Below are 22144 nucleotides of genomic sequence, written 5' to 3'. Positions count from 1 at the left end.
TATATCGATGTATTACCATGTTTTTGTTCTTGCTTACTGTAAGTGACTCTGGATTAAGAGCATCTGCTAAATGCCTAAATTGTAAATCTCCAAATTCAGTATATGCCCATATCGACTTTTAAACTGAATTATTAGGCATGTGGGGATCATATATGCGACAGATATGCCCATACTGTATAAGGGCAAATATATCTTCAAACTTAGTGTACACATCAGCGAGGACTTGAGGGAGCCAGTGCCTACTGTCAAGCCGTTTCGGTACTGTAGGTGGTTGTCAAGAATCGCAGATCCGTCCAATATGCCCATATAGAGATCTCCATATATGGGCACAAAAGGGACACAGACAGATGGAGACGGGTACAACCGGTACTCTCTGACAATTGGTACAAGAGGTATTGCATAAGGTGAGGCATGCATTCTTAATTACCATAGTTCCCAAGTAGATTGGTGCCCCAGTCTAGAGTATTCTAACTACTGCATGATGAAATACTACATTTTGTTTCATCACACAACCCTTTTGCTACACAAAAATGAAATGTGTAGTTTGTTCTTTCTTTCTCATTGAAATGGCGAATCAACGGTATACAATACATGCCAAAGTTTCAGCTATTAATTTCAAAAATGTTAATTTAAATCAAAATTTAACTACTGCCGTGATGTAACCACTGACAGACAAGGTTCAAGACCCCTTTGGACTGACACTGTGCATGGTGCTTGTTTGCAAGTGCTATGCAGTAAGCACAACATTGAGTGCTAATCTAGACAGTGGTGATATCATTTTGAGTTCATGGCACTGATGGTGGACGTGGTAATGTATATCTTTACAGGAGAAGGTTTGTTGGGTCATTATTACACAACATGAACTATATAACAGGGGTGTTAGCTCTGAGTGTAAAGAAAGAAAGGTCAATCTCATAAAATTAAGTAAATAGACATACTGTAATGTTACTCTTGATGAAAAAGTCTTTAATCAAAATCTTATAGGAGATTACATGTAGCAAGCAAATACATAAATAAAGTCACTGAGAGGTTACCAACTGTATTTATGTATTGCTCTTGAATCACTGGCACAATCTTAATTACAGATTCCAATATCTAGTGAGAATATAACCATGTGAATCTGATTTGATAGATCACAGTTGTGACCTTTGTCTACGCTTTGCACTTTTTGTGTATTCTTTCAAAAGTGATTCATCAGTGCAACAGCAAAATCAACATTTTCACCAAAATTACAGCATTAATGAAACTTTTTATTGTCCACAATATTAAATTGACACACACATTCATACACCGATGGCTGAAGAAAGCATGCAAGACACCAACCACATCGAGAGCAATTAGGGTTTCAGAGTCTTGCTCAAGGACTCTGGGGGAGCCAGGGGTCCACCTGGGAACCTCGCATTACCCATCCGGCCGCTCTACCGGCCACTCTACCCCTGAGCCACTGCCACCCCCCCCCCCCCCCCAAAAAAAAAAAAACATACAGTACATACGTACATACTGTACACACACACACACACACACACACACACACACACACACACACACACATTGTTGGTGTCAGTGACTCTAGCAGCAAGGACTTTGTCTTTGGAGCAGCCCTTGATCACTCCGCACTCATTAGGAACCATAATACTTACTGTACTTACAGTATGAATGACCTGGTTTAAACCATTGGTTACAACACCCCGGAATGAGAATATTAAAATATTACAACTCTCTGTAAATTAATAGCTGTTCATCTGGCATCAATTGTAATTGGTGATCATGTATTTGAATATATGTAAAATAGACTGCAGGCCTGGGCCGTGGTTTAGCGGTCCAGGCACCTTGGCTGGTAATCCAGTCTGGCAGTGTGCCGCGGGTTTGACTCCCAATCCCGATGGCCTTTACTGTATGTCACCCCCCCCCATCTCTCTCTCCATTTCCTGTCAGCCTATACTGTCTGTCCCTCCATAAAAAATATAAAATAAAGGCAAAAGCCACAAAAAAAACCTTAAAAAGAAATATATATATATAATGACTGCCGACATTATAGGGTATAACTATATAGTCAAACTATTGCCATTTTCTATCACATCACTTACTCTAATTATCATATCAAAATCTCAACAAAGGGGTCTTTATATAATTTAATTTAATTTAATTTAATTAACGTAAATTTAAAGTTGGCTAATGGGGAACTTAAACAGTCGTTAGTAAAATATGTGTTTGAAAATAATATTAGAATTATGTATTTTTGATGTTTGAAACATTTTTTTAAATAAAGTGCACATATTGCCCTTAATGCTACCTGTACCTACCTACGGTAGAACAGCATTGGCCAGTTTGGTAACTGTGTGTGGTCCATGCATAGCCTTTCTAAACCCTTTGCCTTTGGCCCTCCACTTGGGAGGGTAGAGTGGACTTTGAGACTTTAAAGTACTGTCTGTGCTGTCCAGTCCCCCTGCAGGAGCCCAACTGGGAGTATAAAAGTCCCGTACAAAGACCAAAGGCCTTAGTCTCGTCGTCGTCGGAGTACTCGCCAACCACAAAGGAGAGAGCTTCAAAGAACCCATCATGGGGGTCTCAAAGCTCTGCCTGTTCTTGCTCCTAAGCACTTTTGCTTTTGCTTGTGAGTACACTTACACATTTTGCTGCTGAGTTTATTTTGGTTATTTGTGTTTCCTTTAACCTATAGTGAAGTTATCGATTGAGGAATATTATATTTAAAGTTGTATTAATTGACTTTTCTTTTGTAAAAAACAAAGTGTTAAATAGCTCTTTATTCTGATAGTAATCAGAATAACCCTAACCCTGCTACGGTAGTTTGTTCAGTATCCGGGGTCTCCTTGTCTCTCTAACTCTTTAGTAACCAGAGAAATGCATTTTCAGGCTCGGATAACAATTTAATCTAATCATGAAAGATAACTCATACAGTATACACAGAATACATGAGCAGGTCAAATTGGAATTGGTCTATTAAAGAGCTGGATCGAGAATAGAAATCAGAATACAAGCTTTAACTTTAGCACTAAACAAACGTTTTTGTTTTAACCAAAAGATATCACTTAGAACTGTAAACTACTACTTTGTAGTCTTGAACAATAGTTTTGAAAGTTGCAGATTGACATTTCTTTGTTAAATGACATCAAAAATCAATCAAATGAATCACTCAAATCAAGAATCAAAATGTTAATAAAAAACTGAGGAAATTTCTTCAGTTTCAGTTTGATCTTAATATTGGAATAAAAGGTTATTAAATTTGACATTCATTTATTTTCCTGGATAATACTGAATACGTATTTGTTTTAACAGTTGCGCAAGATGAAGAAGAGCCAACATGTTTGTGTAAGTTTCAAGTCAATATTTACTTATGCATCACATGCTGTTTGTCACTGAACAATGTCCTATTTCATGTCAAAAAGTTAAATACATTGCAATTTTATTATAGTAGACTTTAAGAAGATTAGCTTCTGGCTTTGTGGTCTTACGGTTAGGACAAATTTGATCACTATACTAGACTTACTGGTGTTTGTTTTTCTATTCTAGTGGCAAAAAGGTACAAGGCCCTACACAAGTATGAATACCTATATGAAGCTGAGTCCTTGAATTCCATCAATGGTGCCTCAACTATGAAAAATGGACCCAAGGCCTCTTGCAAGGTATAAGCCAAGATATTTAAACACCGTCTTTAGCTGATCAACATTTACGGTCACGAACATCATTTTAGTTGATGATTAATTGTCATTCAAATAATTGTGATAATTGTGCCTTCTGTCTTACAGGTCGAGATTGAAGTGCCTCAGTCTTGCAGCTTTGTCATCCGCACCAGGGAATGTACCCTGAGCGAGGTGGACAGCATCTTTGAAGACACCCCTGTCTTTAGACCTGCAGTTGGCTCTGAGGCCTTTGCTTCTGAAATGGAGAAGTACGTTGCACTGTCAGAATCATTTAAAATCAATCCATCTCAATATTATGTGATTTACATTGCAAAGCTCATGAATTCATATTCATAAAACTAAGAGGAAAAAACACACCCTGAAAATGCCCCCTCTATGCTGCTTTCCTTAGATATCCTCTGAAGGTTGTGGTTGAGGGTGAGTACGATGTCAAACTGTACCCTGAGGAGGGTGAGACGTCGACAATCTTGAACATCAAGAGAGGTATCATCTCTGCCCTGGCCGTGCCTCTGCTGGAGGAGGAAAATAACAAGAACATGGTACATTAAACTGCTCTTTAATTTATACAGTACCTACACTGCAGACATCCACATGTGTATTCTTGTATTTACCAGTAAAGTATGTGACTGATGAAAATGTTAATTCTGAAATTTGAGGAAAAAGATAAACATGAATAAATATGAATAGTGATTTCTCTTCCATTTCAGCCCACCATCCATGGCAAATGCAGGACCTCCGTCTCTGTTGACGTAAGAGAGGACATTGCTACTGATATCAGCCTCACCAGGGATCTGTCCAAATGTGATAAGTTTGTCCCTATGAGAGACTACACCAGCCCCCTGGCTCTGATCTCTGGCATGGTAAGACATCCAAATGATAATGCCAAATAATCATGAGTAACAAACAACAACAAATAACTAATAATTATCTACTTGCAGAATTACCCTCTTGCCCAGCTGGTCAGGAGCTCCCAGACCTGCAACTACAAGTTTGACAATGAGAACATGCACATGACCTCTGGTGCCTGCACTGAGAACCACATCCTGATTCCTTTCTCTCACAAGTAAGTCAAAACTTGTACTCTTATCTTGTAATATCTTTGATTCTATGAAGTCAATGTATCCATCTATTATCTTAACCAAAATGTTGTCTGGCCATAGGGGAGAATATGGTGTTACCAATGTTGGCAAGCAGTCTCTGACTTTGCTGGACGTTTCGGCTCACAACGACAGAGTCTTTGAATTTAGTAAGGAGTTCTTTGCATTTGTCATTTTCTTCCAAGCATGTTTTTATGTTGTCATTGACAATACCATTTTAACTGTTTACTCTGCTTATTATAGATGAAGCCAATGTCAAGGGTCTGAACATGGATACTCCTGCTGACAAGAATGTTATCCAGGATAAGGATGCTGGTCTGGCTCTCCTGAGAGAACTGGTTAATCTGCCTGAGAACGAAGGTGAGAGGAGGGCCCACCTCTTCCACAAGCTGGTGAACATGGTCCGTGGAATGAAGACAGAGACCCTGAGAAATTCAGTTGATGAGGCTCTTCAGGTGTCCCCTGCCCTGACCTACCAGGTTCTGGCCCAGTGCGGTACCCCCGAGTGTAGCAGTGCCATCATGCAGATCCTGAGGAACTTTGACAGTTCCTCTCTTGAAGTTGATGCCACTGTCTTTGCTTTGGGACTAGTGTCCAACCCCTCTCCCATCCTGATCAATGACATGCTGCAGATGGCTCAGTACAAGCCCAGCAAGCCCATCATGTATGCCCTCAGCAATGTTGTCAAAAGGTGAGCAAACTAGTACTGTATTTCTCCTTGCAGAGTCTGTGGGTGTGGGTGTGAACCACATCTACCATATCTTGAATAATACATTTCTACAAAAAGGCACGAATAGTAAAACCACAACCTTTATTCTTTGGTATTTTATTCAATGTTATTTATCCTTAAATTAATTTCTATGTCTTCCATAAATCACTTGTGAAATTCACTATACCAATACATTTCCTTTGCCCTAAAAGGTACTACAAGACCGAAGGTTCGCTCATCCCTGAGATCTACAATGTTGCAGAGTTCATGGCTACCCAGCTGGGTGACTGCAGTGGAGACAAGGACACCACTTTCATGACTTTGAGGGTGAGTATGTTATTCCGAAATCTTGGGAAATCTAAGGATTTTCAAGGTTGGAAAGAAGAAAAAGAATCGTCTTCTCTGCTGTGACATTAGGTTATTGGAAACATGGGTGCAGTCATGGGCGCTGCCAGTCCTGCCCTGATGAGTGCTGTGATCCAGTGTGTGAACCAGCCTGCTGCTTCCGCCATTGTTCAGCAAGCTGCCATCCAGGCTTTCAGGCTGACCCCTGTCCCTGAGGAGGCAAGTAAACTGATTTTATTGTTACTTCTTAGATGTTAAGAGAAATTATCCAGAGAGGGATTGCTTTGTTCGTCTTTTCCTTAATGATGGATGTATTTCTCTGTCACAGGGCAGAGAGATTCTCATGCAGGTGCTTCTGGACAGTGCTAGCCCCCTGCAGAAGCGCATTGCTGCCTACCTGGTGCTGATGAAAGACCCCCAGCCAAGTGAACTTGCTCAGCTGGCTGCTGCCCTGCCTAATGAACCTGACCTGCAAGTCAAGAGCTTTGTCATCTCATATATTACCAACATCTTGTCTTCAACTGAGCCAGAAACCCAAGAGTAAGTGAAGAATGTAAAAGTGACATAAATTACACGTTTAGATTATAATATATAAGTAATATGGTGAATATGCATAACTCTTAAAACTCAATTTGCGCCAGCATTAATTAATCCCTCGATAGCGTATTGCCAAGGTTTTATCGCGCGTAACACTTACTTTGAAGAGTCAAATATCCGTAACCGAATGTTACAATGACAAATTGCTGTGTGTAGTGACATGCCCGGATGTTGTTGTGTCGGAGTGTCAGCCCGCCTGCTACAGCCCGTTGAAAACCCTTGTATTCACCAGAAACGGCCCCCTCAATGTCCTTTCTGAGATACAGAGCTGTGAATGGTGGGCTTAGACTGGAAGTGGATGCGCGTGCATGTTCAAAATGGCCACGGCCAGTGTCCCACTCTGTGTTGATTACAATATGATATATCTGCGTTTCAAACAGGCTCAGAGAGAAGATCCTCGATGCCCTGCATGGTAATGAGATAGGCACTGTCATGGACCCAACCAAGTTCTCCCGCAACTACAAGATGGGATCCGTGGAGGGCAACATGATCTTTGAGGGTACCAGCTACCTGCCCAAGGAGGTCATGCTTGACATGACCCTGAAGGCTTTTGGCTTTGACGTCGACATGATGGAGGTAAAAGCCATTCTCTTTATTCAGGAAACCGATTTGTATAGTGTTTTTCGTATAGATGACAATCATTTCAATTTGCTCCATTACTATTAAGATCGGCATGGAGGGGAAAGGACTTGAGCCTACTGTTGAAGCCCTCTTTGGAGAGAACGGATTCTTCCCTGACACCACTCTGAGGACAATGTACTTCATCTCCGACAACATGCCAACCGGGATCAGTAACCTCTTGAAGACCATGCTGCCAACTCTGAGGAATGATAGGAGGAAGCGAGAGGTATTCAATGATAAAAATTGTTATGCTTTTGTTCATTATTTGAAAATGCTTGTTGGTGTGGATTAATTTGAGCATTATGTAGAATATTCTATTAAGACAAGTGTGGTTATCAACAGATTTCACAGAGCCTGCTGAAGGAAATTGGACGTAACTTCAATAAGCTGGTGGGAGATCTAACGGCCCAAGAGTCTCCTGAGGCAATGGTTTACCTGAGACTTCTAGGTAACGAGCTTGGATACCTCAGAACCAATGACATGGAGGAGATGGCCTACTCTGCTGCCATGATGATTGACAGCATGCTCAAAATGTTCCCTGTGGACGTAAGTACACAGACGAATCTACTCACACATTTCACTAGCAGACAACATTAATGAAAATGAACAAATGTTTTTCTTTGAATTTGTATCACTTGTGCATACATATGTGTATCTTTCATCTACCACAGGTGATGAAGGGATTGATGACTAAAGCTGACAACAAAATCTTCGCCCACTACATCTTTATGGACAATGAGTTCTTCCTGCCCACTGCTACTGGTGTGCCTCTGAGGATTGCCCTGTCTGGTACCTTCGCTCCTGGTATCAAGGGTGGAATCAACATTGCTCGTGACATGGTAAAAACGTCTTAACATTTTCACAAAGATGCTAAATGTTGAAATGTGCCATTCCGTAATGGTATCTCTCTCTTATCTCATCCACTGTTTCCCCATAGAGCGAGATTGCCTTCATGCCCTCTGCTGGCATTGAGTTTACGACTCAGATTGGCTCTTTCATTCCCGAATACGTCAACTCTGGACTGGAGATGCACACCAACCTCTTCCATGAGAGTGGACTGCATGCCAAGATCTCCATGGCAAGCGACCAAATCAAACTCACCATCCCTGCACCTAAGAACCCCACCAAGCTCATCAGCATTACGTAAGCTCAGGAGCACCTCTCATATCTAATGGATTGAATATATGTAATGGCATTCATCTTAATTTTCATCCATCTCACTTGCAGCAATAACCTGGTGGCAGTGATTGGCACAGAGACACACACCATCCCCTCTAGAGGTCTGGACAGGGTTGATAACAATGAGTGCACTCCGTTCTTCACTGGAATGACCTATTGCACTACCCTAATGTACACTGATGCTTACAATGAGGAGACACTCCCCTACTTCCCCTTCACTGGAGACAGCAAGTAAGTGCAAAACCTTCTAAACCACTTTCAAAGTGGGGTCCGGGAACCCCCAGGCCAGGGCTCCTTGAGGGGATTCCAGGGGGGTCACCAGCAAAAATATTGATAGTTAAGAACCAAATGTACCCATAATAGTCCGGCAGCCGACATGCTTCTTTTGTTTAAAGCTGGAAATTTGGTATATACCGGTAGTCTTTTTTATTGGCCTAAAATATTGTCTATATAAATTATACATTCATGAATCCTTGCTGACCGGCTGTTAGTATTGGGCAATCTTTTTTTATAGGGGTTTCTTGTGACCCTACCATTAACATCCTATGGCTGGCAAAACAAATTGCACAAAATACACTAAAAGCAGCCATATCCACTTGCCCAAATGTGCCCAAAATGTGCTGATCTCATCACATTTGTCATGATGTCTATGGCCGTTTTTAGACCAAGGAGTGTATTTTGTGCAAAACTAATGCTTGGAATGGATTCAGAATCATGAAAATCCCCTAAGTTTGACATGTCACATGCTACTTAAAGCAGAATTAGCATGCCCACCCACTTGACTCAGAGTACAGGCTGTTAATTGCCATCGGGCCGTCGTCTGGGTGCCCCGTTGTCAAAAACAACAGATATAAGCACTCCTTTGTCCCTGCCTCGATTCGTGCAGTCAACGCTGCCAGTAATGTGGTGATGATATGCTGGAACAAGCACTTTATGCCGGCACTTTATATCCTAGTTTTTTTTCTTATTTCTTATTTCTTATTTCTTATTTTTTATCTTTGATTCTATACCTGCACTAGATGCGCCCAGACCTCTGTTTATGCTATGGTGTCTCATGTCTGTTGTTGTCCTGTATTGCTTGTATTGTTTGTATGTTTTTTGGTAGTAGTTTTCAACAATGTAGTACAGTTTGAATATACCATATTTTTTTTCTCCCTCACCCCATCCCTCCCCCCACAGTTATCGTCATCATTAAACAATATTAAAGAAATAACAATAACAATTGAGTACAGACATACAAAAACAACCATGTATATTTGACATATAATACGAACAATAGGAAACAAAAATAATAATTTAAGCACAGATAACAAAAACAATATAAATAACAAAAAATAAAATAAAACAAAACAAATACAATTATAAGTTGGGTTATTTGAGTTCAAAAGAGTTACAAGTTATGTTGGAAAATATTGTGTTGAATCGGAACGTTGTCATACAGCACCCTCTATACAGAGTTCTATCGTTATGAGGAAGCAAAAAAAACACACATAGTATTGGTTCAATTAGTCTGTCGGAAGTACCCTCAGATTCTCAAAGTAGGTAATGAATGGTTGCCAGCTAGAAAATAACCTTCTGTTGAACCTCTAATTGTAAACTTTATTTTTTCCAATTTTAAAAATCCCATAATATCCTTAAGCCACATAGCTATAGAAGGGGGAGTTGGGGAATTGTTTGTATGTTTTAAACCACTACTCTTGTTGTAACCTAATTGCCCTTCTGGGACATTAATAAAGACCTTGAACCTGAAGTGCCTGTAACTCAAGAAGTGGACTAATGGGACTGGTCAATTTGGTTTCATTTGTACATCGTGAGAGTTAACTTTGGATTTTGTAGTGTAAATCGGGAAGAAAATATATTAAATATATTAACTGTGATAAACCACACACCTTCTAGTATTTGTATTGGTATAAAAATGCAATTAAAAACATTGATGAAAATGAATTGCTTTACTAGGTTTATTGTGGAGCTCCGTCCCACTGGTGAAGTCACAGAGTACACTGCCGCTATTGCCTATGAACTTCTCATGGAGGGTGAAGAGGGCCGTCAGAAGGTTGACTCTGTGAAGATGATCCTGAGTGCTGAAGGTAAACCCAGATTATGATATATATTTTAAGGAACATGACAGTACAGTATCACTCGATAAAAGTGATGTATTTTCAATTGCTTATTTTAATTTAATCAATTATCAAATTTGAACTAATTAAGCTCTATTTTATAGTGTCGTGCAGCGTAAATAGTCGATCTACAAGCCCACGATGCTATGCCTTGTGAGCTTGTAGCTTGGCTATTTTTTTGCCTATAAAGACAAATAGTCCAGTTAGACAGTGGTTAAATTAGCTGTCAAAAAACAGAATGGATCTCGTGGAGACTTTAAGTTGTATTTGTTATTTCAACAGGGGAGGACATGAGGACTGAGGCCTTTGCGACTGTGAAGTACAACAGGAAACAGCACGTCCTCACTACTGACCTCCAGATCCCTGACTTTGACGTGGATGCTGGATTCAGGCTGGGTGTCGTCGATGGCAAGGGCAAGGGAACTCACTCCATCTCCCTTGACCTGATCAACAAGCACGTCCTTCAGCTCTCCCTGGTTGGCCGTGCCAAGTAAGAAATCAAATCAATCAAACATATCACATCCACAAGAAATAAAAAATAAGTACTACCATAAAACTTACCTCATTCAAGAAAAAGTAAGAATACTATAAGAAAAGTGCATAAAGAAATGTCTCTTCCACTTTAGATACACTAATAGCTTTCCTCCTCACAGGGTGGCTGCAATGAACGAGGCTATGCTGCAGCTCCAGCTTCTTGTCCCCTTCTTTGACCTTGAATCCTCCGTCACAGCCAACCTAAAGCGTGGCGAGGACTTGGAAGTTGAGCTTGAGAGTAACATCAAACTCCCAGTGATCACCTCTGAGCATAAAATCGCACTGAAATATGGTAACAAACTAATTACCGTATTTACTCTTTTCACAGTTAAAACATTTGTTTCTTGTCATTTAACACTTAAATCCAATATTCTTCATTGTATGTCAAAAAGCAGAAATAGCTGATTTACAAGCTCACAACGTGTCACTCACAACAGACTCATGAGCTTGTAGATTGCAATGCAACGTGTTGTGAGCTTGCCTTGCAGATCGGCTATTTTTGCAGAATGTTTGCCTATTATGACTATTATGACTGAATAAGGATGCTATGAAATGCTATCAAATCAGATGTTTATGAAATCAAGTCAATATTTTCTCTTTAAAATTGCTCACTCCACTGCACCTGAAATGAAATATCTTTCATATTTTTTTAATAGATGGCAGCAAGATAGAGGCAGAGGTTAAGTCTGACACAGACTCTAAGATCATGGAATATCTTCCTCAACACGATATGATTGAAAAATATGGGAATGATCTTCTTGACATGGAAGTGGGAGAGCATGGCATGAAAGTCCGTCACATACTCACCAAATCCGTGGAGGTATGTCATTTTTTTCTCCATCGTCTAAACAAACAGATTCCCCTTTGAATTATGCAAAACATATAAACAATGTATTGTTCCCCAGGCAGCAAATGACTACATGGAGAAGTATGCTGCTGATATTCCTTACATTCATAACTTCAGAGTCCCTGATATGCCTGAGATTTCACTGCCAGAGAAACTCTTCCTGAATGCGTAAGTTTCACAACTACAGAAAATATATAATTAGAGGAAATTTCTTTTCTATTTTTATTAAAAGGAAATAATAATGGCAATTTCCATTTTCTTTTTTTCAGTGAAGCAAAGGTGGTCTACTACTTCAACGATGAGCACTTCACCATTGTTGTCCCTATCCCAATGGGAGGAAAGTCAACAGAGGAGTTAAATTTCCCACCTGCCTTGACCACCCCACACATGCTTCTGTATGGACTAGAGATTCCCTCCATGGAGATTCCAATCCCTGAGCTTTTTGTTCCTGAGAGCGTGACACTATCTGTGCCTCTTTTCGGTAAAGCTGAGGTTTCAGCTGAGGTGAAGTGTAACCTCTATGACTTGGAGATCTCAGGAGCAGCTGGAAAAGATGTTGTGGAGACACCTAGCTACTCAGCCAAGTTTGATATGATTGGAACATCCCCATTGGATATCCTTTCCTTCAAGATTGAAGGTATATTGATAGAGCATAGAAAGAGAGAGAACAAACAAACGAATTTGCCAAATAAGTTGTATTGTTTGATTTGTCTAGTATGTTAATTTCTCACATCTGGAATCTGGAATATAGAGATTATGTGTGCATTACTTTAGTTTACTATCAATTAAGTTGTATTATTCTATTTTCACACAGGCTCTGGATTGCTGGCCAGCTCTGATTCTGCTAAGGCAGAATTGAAAAGCTCTTTGGTCCATAAGTTCCTTGAAGCCAGTGTAAACATAATCGAAGATGTAACCATCACAGACACACACGGAAGTGTAAAATCTAGCAGCAAGATTGACGCAACAAGTCCCCTTGGACTCAATATTGCACTTCAGCACACTGGCATGGTTGACTTCAAATTTGAAGAAATCTCTGTTGATAGCAATCTTGAAGGAACAGTCAAAGCAGGGCCCATCTATGGTAACACCATCTGTACCCAGTCTTTTGTCATTTTCCCATTCAAACCAGAAGCAAAGATTGATTCTTCTCTAAAGATTGACTCCACCATTCTTCAGGCTCAAAACACAATTGCAGTCACTTTTGCCAATGGTGAGCTCAGTGTTGTGTCAAACAGTAATGCTTTTGAGGACATCCTGGTCCAAGCTGCAGAGCTTTCCTTCAAGGAAAACATACTGGCCCTGAAATGTGATACCAGTAGCATACTTATCCTAGGCATGAAGGTCCATAACCTGGCTGAGGCCTCTGCTGGTGCCGGGGAAGTCATCATCAAGATAGAAACCAATGCTGAGCACTCTGAAAACCGTGTCTACTCCTTACTTAGTGCCAATCTTGATGTCAATGGCCTGGCTCTAAACAGTGATGCCACTGTGAAATTCCTTGAGAACGAGGCTGTTCACAAAGCTACTCTGACAATGAACAAGGATGGTTTGGCCACAAGTGGATCAACCACCCTCCAGAGCCCCCTGAACCTGCAGAACACCTTCAGTGCTGAACTTGATGCATCCAAGGCTATGCTGTCCATTAACAACAAGGCTGGACTGCTTGACATCAAGGTTGATAATGCCAACACTCTGACCATCACTCTCTCTAGCCTTGACTTCAACACTAAGGCCGAGGCCATCGTCAGTGAGTATGCCACTTATACCCATGACATCACCATTGACCTGAAACCCTACACCGCTTCTGCAAATGTGAATAACAACCTGAAACTGCTGGCAGCCGACATCATCAATGAAGCTCAGTTGAAGGCAGAGCTTTACAAGATTGACCTGACTGGAAGCCTGAAAGCCACCTATGGTGAAGAGGAGATCAAGCACACATATGAGGTGAATTATGCTGACATGACTGCCAATGCTAAGTGCAGCACCACTGGAAAAGTATTTGGAACCCACATGAGCCAGAACACCGAGCTTGAAGTTCTTGGTCTTGCTGCCAGGATCACCAATGATGCCCGCTTCAATTCTCAGCCTGTGCGCTATGATCACGCCATCCGTTCTAGCATCATTCCTTTCGACCTCAACCTTGATGCCATGTTCAATGCTGATGGTGACCTGACCCTGTATGGAAAGCAGAGCGGCCAGCTCTATGGCAAATTCCTTCTTAGAGCACAGCCCCTGGCTCTCGCCACATCACATGAATACAGAGCCTCTGTGACCCAGCAGCTGAACAACGGACTGTCCATTGAGACCACTGTTGACAACAAAATGGACACTGTTCTGTCTCCTGTGGAACAAAAGATTAGTCTTAGGATGAAGTCCAAAATGAATGACCATACCTTCAATCAGGACATGAGTGCTTACAACACAGCTGAGAAAATGGGAATGGAGGTTTCCAGCACCATCTTCACAAGTTTGTTCAACATTAACTATAATGTTGAGCATAATCAGGAATTCACAATTGCTGGCTTCCTAAAGTATGATAAGAACACAAACAGTCGTATGATTCAACTCCCTCTATTTGGAAATGTGCCCGCCCTCCTGGAAAGTATTAAGGTGGTTATTGTGAACATTGCGGAGATCCTGCAGAACTACATTAATGATGAGCAAGTTAGGGCCACGCTTGAGGCACTTCCACAGCAAGTCAATGACTTTATTGTTCAACTCAACATTGAAGACAAAGCCAGTCAGCTGAAGCAATTCCTAACCGACTTTACCCAAGAATATTCTATCACTGCTGAAGAACTGGAAGCCTATCTGTTGAAAGTGAAGGTTGCTGTTGAGAAACTGCTGGAAGATATCACTATTTACATCCAAGGCTATGTTGATATGATGAGGGGTATGATTTCTGATGGCACACTAGTTGAAACTGTCACTCAGAAGATCTCTGAAATACTCAATGCCATCAATGAGGATTATAATATCAAGAACATGATTGTTGCTGTGATTGACACAATAAGAGAGCTGATCAAGCAGATTGACCTAGAAAGCCTAAAGGACAGCAGTCTTGCTTTTCTACATGATATTGATGCCAACTTGCCAGCTAAAGTTGAGATGATTTTGACTAACTTGAGAGAGGTAATTGAGAACTTTGACTTGGCCGCATTTGTTGCAAACTTGAAGAGCTACATTCCATCAATGGACGTCATGGATGATTACATCAAGGAACTCATGGCTCAGATTCCCACAGACTTAATCAGCAAATCAATTGAGTTTGTTCAGGAAATGATCCAGGATCTCAACATCGTTGAAAACTTTAATGCATTCAGTGCTAAACTGAGAGAATTGTTGGCCAAGTTTGAGGTTGATAGAAAAATTGAGGTAATTCTGGGGAGCTTTGTGGAACTAATCAAACAGTTCAGAATTGATGACACCATCCAAGCTGTAGTGAACAGACTGAAGGAAATTGACATCCCTGCCAAGGTTATGCAAGTCATGGAAGGAACTGTCAGCTACTTGAAAACAACTGAGATTAAGCAGATGATTGAGGATCTGAGTGTTTATATTGACACTATTGTCCAGAGCCTGAAGTCATTGGATTATAATGCCTTTGTGGATCAGGTCAATCAAATGATTGCAGAGTACACTGCCTCTGTGAATGAGCTGCTCATAACACTTGAAATTCCTCAGAAACTTGAGGCCACAAGAGATTTTGTCAATTTTATTTTCTCATCTTTTAAGAGCTTCTTCGACCAACTAAGAGAAATCAAAGTTGCAGAGATGATCAACACTGTGAAGGAAATTGTTGACCATACCATACTTAATGGCCTGAAGGGATTTGCTGAATATCTGAGAGTTACTGAATTTGATGTCAAAGCTGCGATTGCCCCATATCTGGAACTGGCAAGTAAATATTACACCAGCCTACAGGAGCTTGAAATCCCAACACAACTTGATATCCCAGAGTTTACCATTTTGGGCTTCCACACTGTGCCAGCCTTTACCATCTCCTTTGATGACATTAAGCAGAGAATCATTGAATTAATTGATTTCATTGTCAACTTTGAGATCAAGATGCTTGACATGGAGGCTTTCTTTGGAGACCTTACTTTGAACTACCTTCCTCCTATGCCTGAGATAACCTTCCCTGAGTTTGCCCTTTCAGATATTTCACTCCCTACCATACCCCATGTCCCTGTTGAGAAGCTTGTTGAGACACTCCAGATACCTGATTTTAAGCTGCCAACTATCCCTACTGAAATTATGATCCCCAGTTTTGGCAAGCTGTATGGTGAGATCAAATTAATTTCTCCCATCTACACCATCAAGACAACTGTTGAGTTCCAAAATTCTACTGAAAATGAAATGACACCTCAATTCACTGGATTCCTGACTTCAAGGACCACATCTACTACTTTTGAGATGCTTACTTACAATCTGGATGCTACAGCTCGCGTTGCTATCCCCAAGATGAACCGTGTTGTCTTTGCAGAGACCTTGAAGTTTAATAATCCTGCTCTTGGAGTTGAACATCAGGCATCTTTAACCTTTTACGGTCAAGCAGCCCAGGCCCAAGCCAAGACTACAATGAAAGTCATCACTGAACCCTACACTGCTGATATTGCGAACACAGCATTTATTGCTATTGGGGGTGGAATGACTTCCTCTCTGGAAACAACTTACAATCACAGAGTAAACCTCCCTGTCGTCAGTTTCACTAGTGATGCCACTCTATCCCAGAAAGCTGTTGTTCGCCAGGATGGCCTTACCCTCACCGTAACAGCTGACAATATAGGTAAAGCCAAATTCAATGATGATGAGACCAATCACAAGAGCAACTTGCTTTTCAACCTCAATCCCAGCGAGGCCAAGCTGACGTTCACAGGTGACACAGACTCTGGAATTCTGAACATGAAACAGCAAATTACTGCTGAATCTGCCTTATTTAGCTACGTCAAGTTCAATGTCCGCTGCGACTCAGAGGGCCCTGCAATTAAGAACAGTCTTATTGTAGCATCAGGAGAAGCTAACCTTTATGATATGAAGCTCGAGTTGAAGGTAAACCATGACACAGAGCTGGTTGGTACAGTCAATGGAGACCTGTCCAATTTGGTCAATGTTGTTATTCGACCCACTGAGGTTGTATTTGACTTCCAGAACAAAGGAAACGCCAGGATGCATGTCTATGAAGCTCTGACTGCTAAGATTGATCTCCAGAATGATTACTCTGTCATCATCAAGCCTGACACCCAACAGATCAACACAGTGGCTCTGGCACGTCTCAATCAGTACAAGGTCTCCTACAACTTCACCATTGACAACAATAAGAATGAAGCTGGTATCTTTGTTGCTGTAGATGGTGAGGCTAATCTTGACTTCCTGATTGGCGCCATCAGTATCCCTGAGTTTGACTTGCCTTTTGTTGACTTCCGCACCCCAGGCATCAGTGATCTGAATTTATATGAGACCTTCAGGTTGGAGCAAATCCTGACCACCACAGAGCAGAATGTCGATGTAGATGCCAAGATTGTTTACCAGAAGAACAAAGGTGCCCCCCTTGTTGATGTGATGGGTCTGGTCCAGATTCCCTCTGTGGGTAACCTGATCACAGAGCTGTCCTTTAAGTCTGCCATTATCAACCTGAATCTTAATGCTGGACTGTACAATGAGGATGATATTGTGTTCCGTCTGGGAGCAACAACCGCCTCTGTGTTTGAGAGCCTGAAAACTAAGCTTGATGGCACCACCAGCCTGACCACCAGAAGAGGAATCAAGCTGGCCAACTCCCTGTCCCTTGAGAACCCCCATATTGAGGGTACCCATGACAGTACCATCAGTCTGAGTACTGAGACTTTTGAAGCTGGCATCTCTGTAGCTACAATTGCAAAGATTTCCCTGCCCATCCTCAACCTGGAAGCCAACCAGAACCTGGTTGCAGACACCAAGACCAAGGCAAATGCTGTCTCCACCTTGAAGCTGAAGGGTAATTTCAATGTCCCCATCATTAAGGCTGTTGGAGAAGCAGAGGCAGAACATAGCCTGAAGTTGGAGGGAACATTTGAATATGCTTCTATGGAAACGACCACCAAAGCAAACATTGAAGGCACAGTACTTGAGCAGTATGCTCTTTTGGGAATTTTGGACAATGAGGCCACTCTGTACTTCAATGTTGATGGCCTACGTACCACATCCAAACTAACTGCTGATGCCAAACTCACCAATGGGGAAACCAAAGTCCTTAGCATGGATGTGAATGAGAACCTGGCTGTTGAGGCCTCCCTCAGTCGTGTGTATGCAGTGCTGAAGTTTGCCTTTAACAACGAAGCAAATGTGATAAACTTCAATACCAAGGGAAGTCATGTTGTCCAGGCAACTATAGATCTAGCCCCAATGTCTTCCTTGACTGCTGATATTGAGATCAATATGTCTCAGCCAAGTGACCTCGGCGACCTCAACCTCTTTGAGAAGGCTATTGTTGAGTTGACAGTGCCAAAGCAGAAGATCTCTGTCAATGCCAAGGTTGTGACTCCAGTGTACACCACTGGCATGGTAGTTGAAGTGGAAGGAGAATTCCCTGTCTTCAAGGTCATTTTTAAGTCATCTGCTACCTCTGCCATTGTCTTCCTGGAGTATGACTTGGATGGTGAGTTTAGCATCTCCCAGAAATATACTGTATGAACATTATTGAGCATCGTTTTACAGAATGCATAAATAATTACATTAATATTCTCTCAATAGCTTCTACCGAGGCAGACTTCGGAAATGACGCTCAGAGCATAATCAGCAAGGCTGTCTTGACTCATGCTGACCTGACCTTGGACGTCCACCACATTATTTCCCAGGCTTTAAGGTAACATACGTATATTGTACAACATGTTTCACATGCAATTTTTGTAACTATTCCTCTTTAATGTAACTACCGGTATTCCTAATTTTTATATTTAAGGAGGAAAGGGCAGGTGGATGACAGGGAAATATTGAATACATTTTATAAAATTATACATTCTTGTTTCCCTGCAAAGTGTTATACAATGTCCATCAGAATGTTTCATATTGAACAGGTTAAGAATGTGTTTACAGTGATTTCTCATATACAATTTCATTACTTTCCAGCATCTCTCGTCATACCCTCAATGTGGACATCATCAGCCCTACTTTCACTGATGTGAACTTCCGCTACGCTGCTCGTAGAGATGGAATCAGTGCATCTGTCTCCACCCCATCAACTGGCTTCCTAGGTCTCCAGTTCCAGGCCAGGGCCCCATCTCAGATGAATGCTAGGCTCTATAGCCGTTATGTTGTGAGTATTGTTAGTGTTTCTGAATTAATATGGTGCCTCCATAAGACTAGTAAAGGAAAATCTCTCTGATCTAAAAACGAAATACATTTATTTTTCCTCTGTCCAACAGTCTGCTCCTGAGGAGGATGTTGATATCCTAGTCGTCAGAGCCTCTGCTAAGGATACAGATAAGATGAACCTTCAGATTGCCTACAACATGGAAGCACCCAGAGATATGCTCCTTGGACTCAAGGAGAGACTCCCTTCCATTACCTCCACACTGACCATGTTTGCTGATAAGTACCTAATGACATCCCTTGTGGAGGATCTGAAGAGTGCACTCGTGAAATTTGTCGATGAGGTCTATAATTCTCCCATGCACTTTGATGAGCAAATTGGCCAGCTCTCCCTCCTCTTCAGAATCACAGTTGTCCGGTACCAGAAGGCTGTCCAGGTCTTCCTGGATTCCGCCGTCAAGTTCCTGAGGGAGACCCAGTTCAAACTGCCTGGTTCTGACGAGGTGACCACTATCCCTGAGGTCCTCAAGCAGCTGACTAGCAGCATCGGTGCTATGCTTGAGACGGCCCTTGAGATTATCTCTCAGAGCGCAGAGGTCTATGGTAACTTTATACTTGACCAATTAAGCAGTGTTAAAATCAGCATGCCAGTCGGTGATGGAATTACTGTAAGTCAAATGTATGATGACTTGAAGCTAACTTTGAAGTACATCTATGATGAAGCTCTGGACCTTGTGCAAAAGATGGAGAGCATTGACATGATGCTAGAGAAGCTGGGTGAGACCCTGAAGGTCATTGTTGAGAAAACACAAGAATTACTTGACTCTCTTGACTCTACCTACTTGGACGCAGTGCTTGTCAATTTCAATGTCCTCTGCAGCAATGTTTTAACTGTCATTAAGAATGTCTTGAATGAGATCCCTACACTAAATATGGAGCAGCTGCAGAATGCTGCCGAATACATTATGGACATGTTCATCACTGCGATGAACCAGTTCAACACCACTGTTTCTGATTTTCTGCAACAAGCTTCTGAGGAGGTCCAAGAGTACATGAAAGTTAGCACAGGAAAGCTTGAGATCAACCTCCCCTTCCCCTTCCAGCAGTGAGAGGCTTTCACAGACTGAAGTCTATACACTACCATCAAAACAGCGTAGGAAGAAACATGGATGTTTAGTGTTTTAGAATATATTTATAGCTGTCTGTTTAACACAAAGACCTTGTTAAATAGATGTTGTTTTATTATTTTAATTTAAATGACTTATTGTTTACCCACATTGAAATGGAAATTTATTGATTCTCATGCCCTTTTGTTTTTGACTCAGTATTTACTGTAAAGAGAGAAGAGTATCAATAAAGACCAGTTATACAAAACTGTATCATTGAAATGCCTTATTTATTATATTAGGATAAAAATGTAGTTGTAATCATGATTAATATAAAGTAGGCCTAATATAATTTTTTGACAGCTTTAGAGGAATATCTTTCCAGTTTTCTATACCCTTATTAACATGAGACTGGAAAAATATGCTAGCTTTATGCAAAAGTATGTTTATTTATTATTGGAAAACAATTAACAAATAGCTAAAAGCAGCTATAAGAGCCCAAAATGAAAAAAGCTATATGCAATATACACAATGAGCTACATCAGTGATACTCAACCTCAGGCCCGCGGGCCAAATCAGGCCCGCGGGACCATTATGACTGGCCCACCAATGAAAATCTAAAAAAAAATCTGGAAAATGAAATAAAAATAAATAAATCTGAATGAAGTTATCTTTAATTACATTATTATAAGTAATACTATTAGAGTTGTACTATTACTCGAACGGAAATAAAAGTTTGGTGGGGGGGGGGGGGGAGATGCAATGCAAATGAAAGACATATACTCTGTATCCCTATTCCCTGACATAATTTTATAGCTAAACGGACAGAATTCTATTTTATTTGAATGATGAAACCCAGCTGCCATTAATAGTTGGAAATGGCGGAAATTGCGGAAATGGAAATTGCGGAAATGGTGGAAATGGAAATTGCGGAAATTGCGGAAATTGCGGAAATGCGGAAATGGAAATTGCGGACATTGCGGAAATTGCGGAAATGGTAATTGCGGAAATTGCTCTTCACTTATAGCTATCTATTTTCAGGTAGATTGTTTTATTTTACTCAGTCAGCCATATCACTACTCTTTTTTTTTCATGAAAAAGGTCATAGCTGGGTAATCTATTTTCAGGCAAATTGTGTTTATTGTATTTTATTTTACTCAGCCATAACAATTTATTTTCTGTTAACCAACTTGCTGGCTGGCAGGCAGGCAGACAGCTACTCATAGACAGGCAGACAGACAGACAGACAGACAGCTACTCATGGAGAATTGGACAGGCAGGCAGTCAGACAGCTACTCATAGACAGGCAGACAGACAGCTACTCATGGAGAATTGGACAGGCAGGCAGACAGCTACTCATGGACAATTGGACAGGCAGGAAGGCAGACAGCTACTCATAGACAGACAGACAGCTACTCATGGACAATTGGACAGGCAGGAAGGCAGACAGCTACTCATAGACAGACAGACAGCTACTCATAGACAATTGGGCAGGCAGGCAGACAGCTACTCATAGACAGACAGACAGACAGCTACTCATGGACAATTGGACAGGCAGGAAGGCAGACAGCTACTCATAGACAGGCAGACAGACAGCTACTCATGGACAATTAGGCAGGCAGGCAGACAGCTACTCATAGACAGGCAGACAGACAGCTACTCATGGACAATTAGGCAGGCAGGCAGACAGCTACTCAGACAGGCAGACAGACAGCTACTCATGGACAATTGGACAGGCAGGCAGGCAGACAGACAGCTACTCATAGACAGGCAGGCAGACAGCTACTCATAGCCAGGCAGACAGTAAGACAGCTACTCATTGACAGACAGACAAATAACTACTCATGGACAGACAGACAGGCAGGCAGGCAGGCAAAGAGCTACTCATGTTATGTTATTATGTTATTATAACAGCTACTCATGTTATGTGCAATAATTTGTGCAGTTATGGAAACAGCTCTTTGTGTTTATGCAAGAAAATGTAACACATTTATTTATTTACATATTGTGTGCATGCACATTGTACTTTGATAC

At 41.3% G+C, this 22144-nt stretch overlaps 1 protein-coding gene across 1 annotated transcript; it reads left to right on the top strand.

The window, feature by feature from the left end:
* Positions 1-2559: 2559 nt before the first annotated feature.
* On the top strand, positions 2560-20113 carry LOC308334646 (apolipoprotein B-100-like; the record flags this gene model as incomplete). The annotated part of the gene is made up of 28 exons (XM_080791451.1): positions 2560-2614; positions 3298-3330; positions 3532-3644; positions 3768-3910; positions 4054-4201; positions 4370-4522; positions 4601-4725; positions 4823-4908; positions 5003-5450; positions 5681-5795; positions 5886-6032; positions 6142-6353; positions 6791-6986; positions 7078-7257; positions 7374-7577; positions 7703-7870; positions 7969-8174; positions 8259-8441; positions 10167-10297; positions 10610-10817; positions 10981-11153; positions 11518-11681; positions 11767-11876; positions 11978-12345; positions 12523-18351; positions 18447-18558; positions 18822-19008; positions 19118-20113. The coding sequence occupies 28 exons, from the start codon at positions 2560-2562 to the stop codon at positions 20111-20113; spliced, it is 11193 nt and encodes a 3730-aa protein (XP_080647577.1).
* Positions 20114-22144: the final 2031 nt, after the last annotated feature.

Source organism: Protomyctophum bolini, assembly GCF_963924005.1.
Source record: "Protomyctophum bolini genome assembly, chromosome: 19".
In the NCBI taxonomy this organism is placed as follows: Eukaryota; Metazoa; Chordata; class Actinopteri; order Myctophiformes; family Myctophidae; genus Protomyctophum; species Protomyctophum bolini.
This window is presented reverse-complemented; position numbering and strand designations above follow the sequence as displayed.